Source organism: Bufo bufo, chromosome 9 (genome assembly GCF_905171765.1).
Source record: "Bufo bufo chromosome 9, aBufBuf1.1, whole genome shotgun sequence".
Classification (NCBI taxonomy): Eukaryota; Metazoa; Chordata; class Amphibia; order Anura; family Bufonidae; genus Bufo; species Bufo bufo.
This window is the reverse complement of record NC_053397.1, coordinates 161,193,818-161,207,481: the sequence shown is the minus strand read 5'-3', so window position 1 is coordinate 161,207,481 and position 13,664 is coordinate 161,193,818. Positions and strand designations below refer to the sequence as shown.

General features: G+C 44.1%; 1 protein-coding gene across 2 annotated transcripts in view; it reads right to left on the bottom strand.

Moving 5' to 3' along the window:
• Positions 1-13,664, bottom strand: part of PLA2G6 (phospholipase A2 group VI) — a 105,757-nt gene that overhangs the window by 13,540 nt on the left and 78,553 nt on the right. For both annotated transcript variants that reach the window (XM_040406867.1, XM_040406868.1), the window contains 7 exons: positions 10,871-11,021; positions 6,718-6,854; positions 4,962-5,116; positions 3,557-3,724; positions 3,389-3,462; positions 2,343-2,503; positions 195-1,629 (listed from right to left, as the gene is read on the bottom strand). In XM_040406867.1, coding sequence (XP_040262801.1) covers positions 2,359-2,503; positions 3,389-3,462; positions 3,557-3,724; positions 4,962-5,116; positions 6,718-6,854; positions 10,871-11,021 — 830 coding nt within the window. In that variant the 3' untranslated portion in view covers positions 195-1,629; positions 2,343-2,358. The remainder of the gene's footprint in view (positions 1-194; positions 1,630-2,342; positions 2,504-3,388; positions 3,463-3,556; positions 3,725-4,961; positions 5,117-6,717; positions 6,855-10,870; positions 11,022-13,664) is intronic.

The following is a 13,664-nucleotide window of genomic DNA, read 5'->3' as shown; positions in this document are numbered from 1 at the left end:
GCGAGTGCAATGTGTTTTGAGGCGTTTTTCACGTATGTGATAAAAAAACGGAAGGTTTACAAACATCTCTTAGCAACTATCAGCAAAAAACGCATTGCATCCGGACTTGCTTCCATATGCAATGCTTTTTTCACTGAAGCCCCATTCACTTCTATGGGGCCAGGGCTGCGTGAAAAATGCAGAATATAGAACACTGATGCGTGAAAAACAACGCTCATGTACACAGACCTATTGAAATGAATGGGTCAGGATTCAGTGCAGGTGCTATGCTTTAACGTCACGCATTGCTCCTGCGCGGAAAACTAGCTCGTGTGAAAGGGGCCTTAGGCCTCAAACAGATGGCTGCAAATCCAGTTCTAAGCCCCGGGTCTGAACTAACCGCATCATAGCCCCAAAATACAGTTTATTCAGGTCATTAGAGCAATGTCCATTTTTTTTATTTATTATACTTACTTATGTAGCGCTGTTATATTCTGCAGCGCTTTACAGACATTAACATCACGCTGTCCCCAATGGGGCTCCCAATCTAAGGTTATGCCGGTAATACAGATGCCAAGCATTACACATTACAGACATCTGAATAAGGCCTTATTCACACAGTTTTCGGTCAGTGATTTCCATCAGTGATTAGGAGCCAAAACCAGGTGCGGGTCTAAACTCAGAACAGATACAGATCTTTCCCTCTGACCTTATATAAAAAACTGATGAAAATCCCTGACATGTGAATAAAGCCTTATCTGCATTTCCAATACTAATGCTAGCTAATTGCTGTTTAGGCATCCCTGATATATTCATGTTTGTTACTAAACGACATATCCAAACTGCTATTTACACTACATTAAGGCACAACCAGGAATCATCAGATTCCAATTTATTTTAAGGTCAATTCAATGCGATTCATTAATCAAAGATCATGGATCATAATGAATTTACCATATCCATCATGGTGCCAACAAAGGTGGAAGCTAATGGAGAGGACACATTACCTAGTGCTGCAACCTCTAAATTCTAGGTCACGGATCAGCAACCTCCGATACTCTGAAACTAAAACTCCCAGAATCTTTCTTTTACTTCTATGGCAGTTACAAGAACATCCAAGAAAGTGTGTATGCTGGGAGTTGTAGGTTCACAGCAGCCGGAGTGCCAAAGGTTGCTGATCTGGGTACTGGCAGAGGTCCCAGCAGTCAGATTTCTACTGATACTAATACTGATGCATATCCTATTACTAGGTAATCAATATCGGTCATAGGAAAGCCTCTTTAATTGTGTTATTTAATGAGGATAACCAGATATTATAGATATCTGCAACTTTTCAAACACCAAACAAGAAATGGTCAATAAAGGTTGTAAAGATAAAGGCCTTATGTTAGCAGCTAGGAGGTGCACCGGCAATCCTAACCTCCAGGACAGAGGCCTCTGAAGTGTCCACACTGTATAGTTCTATTTAGCAAAATGATATATCGGGAAGACAATGTTCATTACGTTGTAGGTAAACATATAGTGAATAACCACACAGAATATTAACCACAGGCAGTAATGCTAGATGAAAGCTGTTAGAGTTGAGATGTTTCTTCAATGTCTTGTGCTTCCATACAAGTCCTCAATCGTTTCACTGCAGACCTTTTGTACCTGACAAGAAAAAACAAAAACATTTTATAGGGCATTCAACTTAAATGTATGTATTATTAGGATAGATTATTAAAACAGAGTTGACAGATTAATTAGAGAAGAATTCAATGCAGATAGATATAGTTCTCCACAGAATAAGGTTTATACGTCTATGACGACAGAAGAATATAAAAGGGGTTATCCAACCCATATAATGCCCGGACACCTCGTACAGGTTATACTTAACCTGCTCCCCGACACCCACGTCAATCCTGATGCCCGCAAGGCCGCCGCTGCATCTCCCCGTCGTGCAGATCAAAACATCCAGCCATGGGGATGTTAGCCAAAAGCAGGCTGCGATAGGGATGAGCCTCCCCAACATGGCGACGTGATGCTAGGGAGGCTCATCCCAGTCGCGGCCTGGTATTGACTGACCACCCCCCTCGTTGCCAGATGTTTTAATCCACGCAATAGGGAGATGCAGCGGCGGCCATGTGGGCATCAGGAGCGACGCGGGTGCCAGGGAGCAGGGTGAATATAACCTGTATGAGGTGCCCAGGCATTTTGGGGGTTGGGTAACCCCTTTAATGCACATGCACAGCTAGGATACAGCTTAAAGCTCTAAAGAAGGATATGGGCAGCTGGCCATTTTCCAGCTAATATGATAAAAGCCTGAATCCAGTCACATAATACAGTGTGGTGTCAGGGCGTAGAGAACAGGACGCAGAACTTACTGTTAGAATTCAGTCTTCATAGTGTCAAGAGAAGCCTTGCCAACCTTTGCAGTTCCTCCCTCTGCTGGTAGATGTAGATCTGGGTGTCCCAAAGCATATTAATCAACACTGCGTCACTAACTTCATCCAGCATGACATCTGTTTGCAGCTGTGGGCTTAACCTACAGTTAAGATATCAAAGAAGGGAAATAACGGCAAAGCCAAACATCACCAGAAATAAAGTGACAACACGAGCCAATTTTTAGACCACATGTCAATCAGAACCAAGTGATATTTCAGAAAGATTAAAGGAAAGCATATATAGACACAAGAATAGTTGAATAGTTTTTGGACCCCCATTCCTTAAAAGGATTTAACAACTACTAAACTATCCCAAGGATAGATCATCAATATCAAATCGGAGGTGCTAGCCCGCCAATCAGCTGTGCACAAGTAGCCCTTGTGGTGGAAATAGGCGCCAAAACTATACATGTGCAGTGGACAGAGCTCCTTACTGCAGCACTGCTACTATTCACTTCCAGAACTAGTCCTGACCAGTGATGGCCAGTTCGCAGTGTCCGCCGACGAACACATGCCATCTTCACTCCCAAGTCCGGCGATGCAGAGGTAAGTCCTTACCTGTGCCTGCGCCGCGAGCCGCTCTGAAACACATGCGGTCACCGGGAGCAGGCAGTTCCAAGAACAGCCCGATGAAGACTTACCTCTGCACCGCCAGACTTGGGAGTGAAGATGGCAGATCGCATGTGTTCATCGGCGAACACTGCGAACTGGCCATTATTGGTTCTGACCAGCTGAGCTGAGGGGGTGGCAGGTGCCGGACCCCTGCCGATCTGATAATGACTATCTATTCTATGTACAGATGGAGAACCCGTTTAATAGAGTTGTCTCAAAATTATCTTCCATGACATGTCCATCAGAGAATACACCAGTGCCAGTAGTGATCATCAATGGAGAATTGCAAGTGCTGTGCAAGATAAATGGAAGTTATGAATACCACCAAGTCCCTGGCCCCGGTCAGACTACATACCGAACGTGACATAGCTCACCTGAAATATGGAACATCTATCATTTCACACCATGCCTGGGCCCTATTTACAGCTGGACCATCTGAATCTGTGCACTGAAAAGACAACTTACAAGAGTAAACCTGTGTACACAAACTGAAAATAATACAAAAACTGGACAGTACTACGCTCCGGATGATCTACACATACACAGTCTATAACCATCTTGCCCAGTTCTCTTGCTCCAACCACAGTCTTCATCATCTCCCATGGGTTAGATGGCCTAAACACATCAACGGAGCTCACTTGAATTTGTGGAGGCTTCCCGGTGCCAAGTGATACTACCACACCTAATTTCTTTACCTGCCCACCTTTACCCTGAATAGAAAAGATAGAGACATAAAAAATATTACTCAAGGGGTTTTTCAGTTTTATGCCAATAAGCATATTCATTGTATGATTTAGGCTACTTGCAGACATTTCGGCTTACGTGTGGTTTTCAGAGTGGGCTTTCGTGTGGAAAAGTCGTGGCATGACAGCAAAGTGAATGAGTTATGACAAATCACATGTACAGACTACATATTTTTTCCATGTGGAGATTCACCTGCTATAAAGATTCAGCATTTCAAAAAAAAATTGTGGATGCAATGCAAAGGGTGAGATTGGGCCAAATCCCGATCAAAATCCGCAAGTAACCCATGTAGATTTTGGTGTGGATTTGGTCTGAAACGTAGAGAAATCAGACTTTAAATTCTGGTTGAAACCGTGCACCCATGTGCAGGTGGCCTTAAAGTTATGCAACTTTCTATAAAACTTCCCCCAAAAAATAAAAATAAAGTCAGTTTTCCAATTCCATACCAACAGGTAGAATTGTGAGGAACTAACACATAAGGTGCTCCCACACAGTAGATAATGTACCATATACTGTGTATGGGGGTGTCCCAGCTCTCCTCAACTGCAGATGTCAGCCGAAAGAAGGATCAGGCATGTTGGACATGCCTGACGCTTTCTTCTGGTGGGAGACACCCCTGCCTTTCGCCACAAAGCACTGAGGAAAAGGGGGAGGGGGACGCCAGGCACATTCTTTGTACTTCTTGTTGTCTGTGTCCGCCCCTGCCCTTTTTCACATGCAAAAAAGCAACAGCATGCCCTATCTTGGCACAGAATCTGTGCTGAATTTCCCATTGAAATAAATGGGAAGAGTGAAACAAATATGCCTTTTTGCACGTTTTCTGTGCAGTTTTTGGTGAGAATCTGTAGCAAAAACCACAACCTGAAAATAAAAATAAAACACCCACTGGTTAAGAAGAAAAAATTCATAGAAAAACCACAAAAGGATGTGCAAAAAAAAAAAAAATGGACGGATTCCATGCTGAATTTTGTAGGCAGATTTGTTGTCAAAATCCGTAGTGTGAAAACTTCAAAAGGTGTTAAAAAATCCAACTCAATGAATCATCATTTTCTATGTAGTGTATTTGATTTAAGGTGAGGCCCCAAGTCATCGGGTTCATCTGATACCAGTGCAATCTCCTGCAATGCCGCAGCCTAATCTTCTGCATGTTTTAAATATAGTACATGTCTGACTAATACCTTTCTAGGAGAAAATTTTCCTCACCTCACGTTTCATACAGGTGTTATAATCATGTATTTCAGTCATGGCATCTAGGGTGGGATTATTTGATAGCAGCCCGCCATCCAGGAAACGGCCCATGGGGCGAAAGTAGGTGGGAGCAGCACCACTGGAGCGGGCGGCACGCCACACCAACTGATCTGTGTTCAGGAGAGCAGAAAACAGCAAAAGCACAAAAGAAGAAGGCAAAGAAAGGATTAAGAATGTACTGAATAGGAGAAATAAACAAAACCAGACAGAAATCCAATAAGATCTTCAGCATACTGTAAGGACATTTTAGGAACTAAAATGTGGGTATTAAATTACAGCTAATGAAGCATCTTAATGACCTAGATCTATCGTGATACTACTGCTCACAGACTATCAGCAGCTAGAGCGTGTCTGAGTGGGGCAAATAGCTGATAGTAGCTGGCAGACACTGCTCATACCTTCCCACGACAGCTCTAAACTTTCTTCCTCTTCACCTACAAGTGGTAAGCAAGCAGAGATATGGAACATATGGCTAAAGTAACAATCCATCTTATTAACAGAGTTATTAGGGTCACACACAAGTAAAGCAGACTGAACAGGGTACCGTATGGACTACCAGTTTATGGACTGTGTAATATTTTGGTCCCCAAGAGATGGGACCACGGCTAGACAACCAAGATACTTTCTTTACATTCAGCAATTCATCTCTTCTTTTAAGAAGTTATCCGAGATATAACATTGATGAGCATTCCTCAGGATAGGTCATCAATATCACATCAGAAAGGATTCGAGTCCCGGCACCCTCACCGATCAGCTGTTTCGGGTAGCTGCGGCGCTTTTACAGTGCATCTTATAGTGGCAGTGCTTGGTATTGCAGCACAGCCCCATTGACTTGAATGGGGCTGAGCTGCAAGTAGACTATGTGACTGATACAGTGAAAGTCACATAGCATAGGAAGAGGGCGCGGAGCTCATCCCCTTTAATGAAAGTGAGATAGGTGGAAATTTATCATAAAGGGCAATATTTGAAATCAGTTTTACTTCAGTTTAGGGTGGTGTTTTTGCGCTAAATTTATCAAATGTCACAAGTCGTTTGTTAAATTTTATGAATCTGTAAACCTAACACTTTTGTCTAGAAATTCTTTTTTTTTATCAAAATCGTTTTTATTGATTTTTAATAAAGGTATTAACACAATAAAATTTTTGTATACAACAACAAATATCTCGTCAGTCCATACATTAGAGTCTTTCCAGCATAATGAGGCTGTCGTCATAATAACATGAAAGCATTGTAGTACAGAATAGAAAGACAGATACATGTTATTATAAGGATACAGGACATTGCAGAATTAATGTTAGATGAATGTATAACATTTAACCAACCCTTTGTCTAGAAATTCTACTCCAGTTTTTTCATACAACCCAACCCCCCCATTAGTGTTAGTTTGCAACTTTAAAAAAAATTCCCAGTGATAAATCTGGAGTGAAACTAATTAACATAGCTAACCACAAACACTTTCCTAGCTACTTGCAGTAGTAACAATTTTTGTGCAAATAAGCCCAAAAAGTTGCAAAAGTCTTATTTTGCAACTTTCATAAGCCACAATTCTGGGAGGTAAGGGCGTGATAAATTTCGACCTCCCCAAAGACTTACAAACAATGTCACTATCCTACTACGCCAGTAAATACTATTGTCATTCAACAACGGTATATAAACAGACCTAAAATGCATAATATTTACCCCCCCAAACACATTTGCATTCTTAATTTACCTTCTGGTTTTGTTACTGGCCGGAATGAAGCAAGCCTCTTGAATGTTGGTTCTCGGCCTGCATTTGGGGGTTCATAGTTTCGGAAGAGATGAAGTTCTGCCGGGTGCCTATCTGACATTGCACTAGTCACCATTACTCTAGAAATAATTGGGACACAAGAATAGATATAGAAATATAATCTCAGCTGATATTTGATATTGATGGCCTATCATAAGGCTAGATCGCAGCCCTGCCGATCAGCTGTTTGATGTCGACCAGGTGCAGTGTTGGACAGTTGACCTGTGGTGGTGTCGGACCCCATCCCAGATCTGATATTGGTGACCTATCCTTATGAATGTTGCAGCCCCGCTCTTTTCCCCATCTTCCCAGCACTAACCAGAGACGTATGGGAAGATAGAGGGGATCCCTCCTGCTAGTGATTAGCACTGGAAGCAGATAAACTGCAGAGTGACAGAGTCTTGGTAAGCCTTGTTACACATTCAGGGACCCGAGCCTGTCTCTGGTCTTACAGTTATGTTACCCACCGTCTTCAGCATTCAGTAGAAGGCTGAAGATGGATTGTCCTTAGCAATGCTCAGAGGGCTGCTAAAGGGAGACTTTACATAAAAATATTTCCCGAATACAAAAACGCTTACACCAACTGTCCCTACACATTAAAAAAATGAAATAATTGTTATACTTTAACAATGTAGTTCCGTAGGAGAAATTAGTATATAAGAATAGAGGTTGCCCTCAAAAATTTCTATGGGTCCTGGGAAAAAGGTGGGATTCCTCCCTCACTCCGTTCTCTAGTGCTGCCCTGTTACAATATTCTTACTGAAACGTGGATGTAGAAGGATGCAGCTTTTTGGTTCACTCTCCCTAAATTTAACATTCTGACATGCTGTTTCATAATGTATGGACGTTATACGGTTTGCTTTCAATTAGCCTACAATAAAATGAGTTTAAAAAGTTTGCCTGAGGGACTACAATGCTTCTGGAGAATTTTTCTATGGCCAATCAAGACAAAATTGGAATTTTGATGCACAAATCCCCAACGCTATGTTTGTAGAAAAAGTACCCTGCACACAAACACAAAAAACTCATCCAAACTGTGAAGCATGGTGGAGGGAGTATCGTGGTTTGGGGCGGCATTGCTGCCTCAGGATCTGGATGCCTTCTGATCGTTGAGGGAGCAATGTTTCATAATATTTTACAGAAGAATATAAGTGCAGCAGTCATGATCTGAAGAGATGCTAAGTGATTCAAGAAGACAATGACCAAAGCACACAAGTAAATCAAAAGAATGGTTAAAATATAGTTTTTGAGTGGCCAAGTCACAGTCCTTCTCTTCTAGATGCTTTGGCATGACCTGAGAAAGGCTGTGCATGCAAGGAATTTGATGAACTGAAACACATTTGCCTAGATGACTGATCCAAAATTCCTCCTGATCACTGTGTAAGGCCTCATGCACACGACAGTTTTTTTTTTTGCGGTCCGCAAAAACGGGTTCCGTAGTTCCGTGTCCGTTTTTTCTTCCGTGGGTCTTCCTTTATTTTTGGAGGATCCACGGACATGAAGGAAAGTAAAAAAAACTGTCGTTTTGGTGTCCGCCTGGCCTGCAAGTCAATGGGGATGGATCCGTTTGACGTTGACACAATAAGGTGCAATTGCAAACGGATCCGTCCCCCATTGACTTTCAATGTAAAGTCAGGAGTCCCTATTATACCATCGGATCGGATTTTTCTCCAATCCGATGGTATATTTTAACTTGAAGCGTCCCCATCACCATGGGAACGCCTCTATGTTAAAATATACCATCGGATTTGAGTTAGATCGTGAAAACTCAGATCAGACAGTATATTCTAACACAGAGGCGTTCCCATAGTGATGGGGACGCTTCAAGTTAGAATATACTAAGAACTGTGTACATGACTGCCCCCTGCTGCCTGGCAGCACCCGATCTCTTACAGGGGGCTGTGATCCGCACAATTAACCCCTCAGGTGCCGCACCTGAGGGGTTAATTGTGCGTATCATAACCCCCTGTAAGAGATCAGGTGCTGCCAGGCAGACCCCCCTCCCTCCTCAGTTTTAAATTCATTGGTGGCCAGTGCGGCCCCCCTCCCTCCCTCCCCTGTTTTAAAATTCATTGGTGGCCAGTGCGGCCCCCCTCCCTCCCCTGTATTACATTCATTGGTGGCCAGTGCGGCCCCCCCCCCCCATGGCAGCGGAGAGTTCCGATCGGAGTCCCAGTTTAATAGCTGGGACTCCGATCGATAACCATAGCGACCAGGACGCTACTGCAGTCCTGGCTGCCATGGTTACTTAGCAATTTTAGAAGCATTATACTTACCTTCGCTGTCTGTGGCCGGCCGGTTGCTCCTCCTACTGGTAAGTGAAAGGTCTGTGCGGCGCATTCCTTATAGCACAGACCTGTCGCTTACCAGTAGGAGGAGCGCCCGGCCGGTCACAGACAGCGCAGGTAAGTATAATGCTTCTAAAATTGCTAAGTAACCATGGCAGCCAGGACTGCAGTAGCATCCTGGTTGCCATGGTTACCGATCGGAGTCCCAGCAATTAAACTGGGACTCCGATTGGAACTCTCCGCTGCCACCAATGATGGGGGGGGGGGGGGGGGGGGGGGAGAGATTTTAATTAGGAGGGAGGGAGGGGGGGCCGCACTGGCCACCAATGAATTTAATACAGGGGAGGGAGGGAGGACGCAGTGGCCACCAATGAATTTAATACAGGGGAGGGAGGCCGCACTGGCCACCAATGAATGTAATACAGGGGAGGGAGGGGGGGCCGCACTGGCCACCAATTAATGTAATACAGGGGAGGGAGGGGGGCCGCACTGGCCACCAATTAATGTAATACAGGGGAGGAAGGGGGCCGCACTGGCCACCAATGAATGTAATACAGGGGAGGAAGGGGGGGCCGCACTGGCCACCAATGAATTTAAAACTGGGGAGGGAGGGGGGTCTGCCCCCTCCTGCCTGGCAGCACCTGATCTCTTACAAGGGGCTATGATACGCACAATTAACCCCTCAGGTGCAGCACCTAAGGGGTTAATTGTGCGGATCACAGCCCCCTGTAAGAGATCGGGTGCTGCCAGGCAGCAGAGGGGAGTCATGTACACAGTTCTTAGTATATTCCAACTTGAAGCATCCCCATCACTATGGGAACGCCTCTGTGTTAGAATATACTGTCGGATCTGAGTTTTCACGAAGTGAAAACTCAGATCTGAAAAAGCTTTTATGCAGACTGTGTGAAAGTAGCATACGGACACGGATCACGGACGCGGATGACAATCTTGTGTGCATCCGTGTTTTTTCACGGACCCATTGACATGAATGAGTCGTTTGTCCGCCCAAAAAATAGGACAGGTCATATTTTTTGGACGGACAGGAAACACGGATCACGGCCGCGGATGAACAACGGTGCATTTTTGAGAGTTTTCAACGGACCCATTGAAAGTCAATGGGTCCGCAGAAAATCATGGTAAACGGAACAACGGACACGGATGCACACAATTGTCGTGTGCATGAGGCCGAACTCTTACTTTAAGCGGCGGGAAACGTATTATACATTGTCTTGAAGTCTGCTCAATACACTGAGTGAGCTTGGTAGTACCCATATACATAAGCTCCCAGATCTCACCTTCTCCCACCTCCATTGATGACTGCAATAGGAATACAACTGTCAATCAGTGAGGGCGAGAAAAACCGGGAGATCATGTATATGAGGACTCCCAAGTGTGCGCTTTGTTGTGTGCACACCTGAGTGCTTGGCTTGAACTGGAGCTCCTCAATACAGATTTCACCAATTCAAGTAAGTGACCCAGGGTTCTGCTCAGATAAGCCAGCATTAAACTGGTGACAGATTCCCTTTAATTTCAAAAAAGTTATTACTTGACTTTGTTTTTCATTAACATAAATTTGGTGTCAATGGGTGAAAAACTGAGAAATCGGTTTAAAAAAAAAAAAGATAGGGAAAAAGGAACAAAAAAAACTACAATAAAAAAATTTAAGTAAAACTAAGAACTGGATGAGAAAAAAAACACTACAACACACAAGGCTGATTAGAAACAAACTGGCATAACCGACGGCAGAGTGAGAAAGCAAGAAGAGAAGTAAAAATAAAACTATGACATTTCATTTGGCTTCAACTCACTTGGGGTGCTTTACATCTGTCATCTTTGTTTGTTCCCCAAATTCCCTTTTTAAAAAATCCTCCAATGGCCCAGACTCATATGGCCGTGAGCCGCGAAAAACCTCATTCTTCATGCGGAAGTACAAACAGCGGAGGTATTCCATGGACTTTCCTGCCATAATAAATTCCGTAAACATGTATACATCATACACAGAGCTTTACAAAAGTAATCCGCTCCACCAACCCCAAAAAACTGATCTTAATAAACAAAACTCCAGACAGTATTTTTAACAGTTTATTATTTGTCAGTAGATAAAATTACATCTAAAAAGGTTAAAAGTATAAAACCCCTGTCCTGTGGAAGCCCACGATGCAGGTGATCGCACATAAGATCCACACGAATTTCAATGCAGATTTATGTGCGTTTCTGCAACATATCCGCACAATCTTTTTTGTTTTGGTGTGGATTAGATAGGGTTTTGCTGCAGATCTCACTCTCACTGGAAAAAGGTGAAAAATGCAGCTAAGGGCTCTTTCACACTTGCGTTGTCCGGATCCGTCGAGCACTCCATCTGCCGGAGGTGCCCGCCGGATCCGTAACAACGCAAGTGAACTGAAAGCATTTGAAGACGGATCCGTCTTCAAAATGCGTTCAGTGTTACTATGGCACCCAGGACGCTATTAAAGTCCTGGCTGCCATAGTAGTAGTGGGGAGCGGGGGAGCAGTATACTTACAGTCCGTGCGGCTCCCGGGGCGCTCCAGAATGACGTCAGGGCGCCCCATGCGCATGGATGACGTGATCCATGCGACACGTCATCCATGAGCGTGGGGCGCCCTGACGTCACTCTGAAGCGCCCCGGAAGCTGCACGGACTGTAAGTATACTGCTCCCCCGCTCCCCAGTACACTTTGCCATGGCAACCAGGACTTTAGCGTCCTGAAAGCCATGGTAACCATTCAGAAAAAGCTAAACGTCGGATCCGGTAATGCGCCGAAACAACGTTTAGCTTAAGGCCGGATCCGGATTAATGCCTTTCAATGGGCAAAAATTCGGGATCCGGCCTTGCGGCAAGTGTTCAGGATTTTTGGCCGGAGCAAAAAGCGCAGCATGCTGCGGTATTTTCTCCGGCCAAAAAACGTTCCGTTCCGGAACTGAAGGCATCCTGATGCATCCTGAACGGATTTATCTCCATTCAGAATGCATGGGGATAATCCTGATCAGGATTCTTCCAGCATAGAGCCTCGACGACGGAACTCTATGCCGGAACAAAACAACGCAAGTGTGAAAGAGCCCTAAAACCAGAAATATAATTGACATGTGGCAGATTTGAAAATCCGCACTGTAGGGCAATTTCTGTGCAGAAACAATCTGCAAACTGTACATGAGATTTGTGTAATTTCATACACTTTACTGGTAGTGTACTACGCTGTGTTTTTTTCTGCATGAGAATACTTGGAGAATAAACGCAAGTATTCCGCAATGTATGAAGGTGGACTAAAAGTGAATATACACATCTGATGAACGTTGGCCGAACCGGTTTACTACTTCATGTGCATTGGGGTATTTCGCCTCTCCCTCAATGGCAGATGTTTTGGTGTAGTGTTTGATTTCAACATGCCAACCCATTTTTCCAGGAGAAGATAAGCTGTTGTCAGAGGTTTATTCCCCTATGTCAGTAACCTATTCCCCTCTCCCCATTGAAAAAAACATACTCCAAGCTGAATTTGCATGTGTATGGGGGGGGGGAATCAGAAAGAATAGCTGTCAGCCAAACTAGCATTAGGCCGCTTAGTGTCTGAAGTTTATTTTTTTTAAACTCGCTTTATTGAAGAATAACAAGCAAGGTACATTATAGAGCATTCAGAAAAGTATGCGGTGAGTTACACATCTCATAATACAGATCAGAATTCTACAACATCGTGACAAGTAAGAGCAAAAATACATCGATAGTACAGTACTTTAATTAAACATCCTTGTTAACAGTCCCAAATTGTGTTGTGGTTCCTTTAAATGAGTACCTTCCTAGATTCCGGAATACTGAGTGGGAAGATATACAAGGTTATTACACCATAGCGTGTAAGTGGGCCGTCGTGACAGTCAACGGAGAGGCACACCACGGTCCCCATATCTTTTGGAATTTTTGAGGACATCCTCTGCGGGAATAGATAATCCTCTCAAAGGGAATTATGTTATTGACTAGGGCTTTCCATTGGCCAACCGTGGGGGGTCTGTCTGCCATCCATCTGAGAGCAATAGCCTTTCTGGCGAGGAAAAGAGCCTCCCTAATGAAAGTGAGTGTATAGCGAGATCGCAAATCATCTTCAAGAATTGGGGCATACCTCTAGAGTATCTGGGATCAAGGTGGATATGACATCAATTACAGCCCTCCAGTATGGGCGAATGTGACTACAGTCCCATATAAGGTGCCAGAAATCTGCATTTAACTGCGCACACCTGTGGCATCCCCTATGGGGCCTCCTACTCATTTTAGGAAGTCTAGTCGGGGTAAGGTAACATCTATGTAGTATAAAAAGTTGTGTCAGTCTATTAGTGAGGGACGGTGATACAACTACTGGAGCCTCTAAGGCCTCACTCCATTCTTCAGCTGACAAAGTAGGTATGTTGCCCCTCCATTTGCACTCCGCCCCTAAGGGAGAAGCTGAGAATTTGAGATTGAGCAGGTGTGTATAAAGGGCAGATATCAATACCCTTGGCCCCTGAGTTCTAAAAACCCCAATGAGTGGATATGCCGAGACCGGCCCCTTGAGAGCTCGTAATTGGGCCTGGAGGGCATGTCTCAACTGCAAATATCTA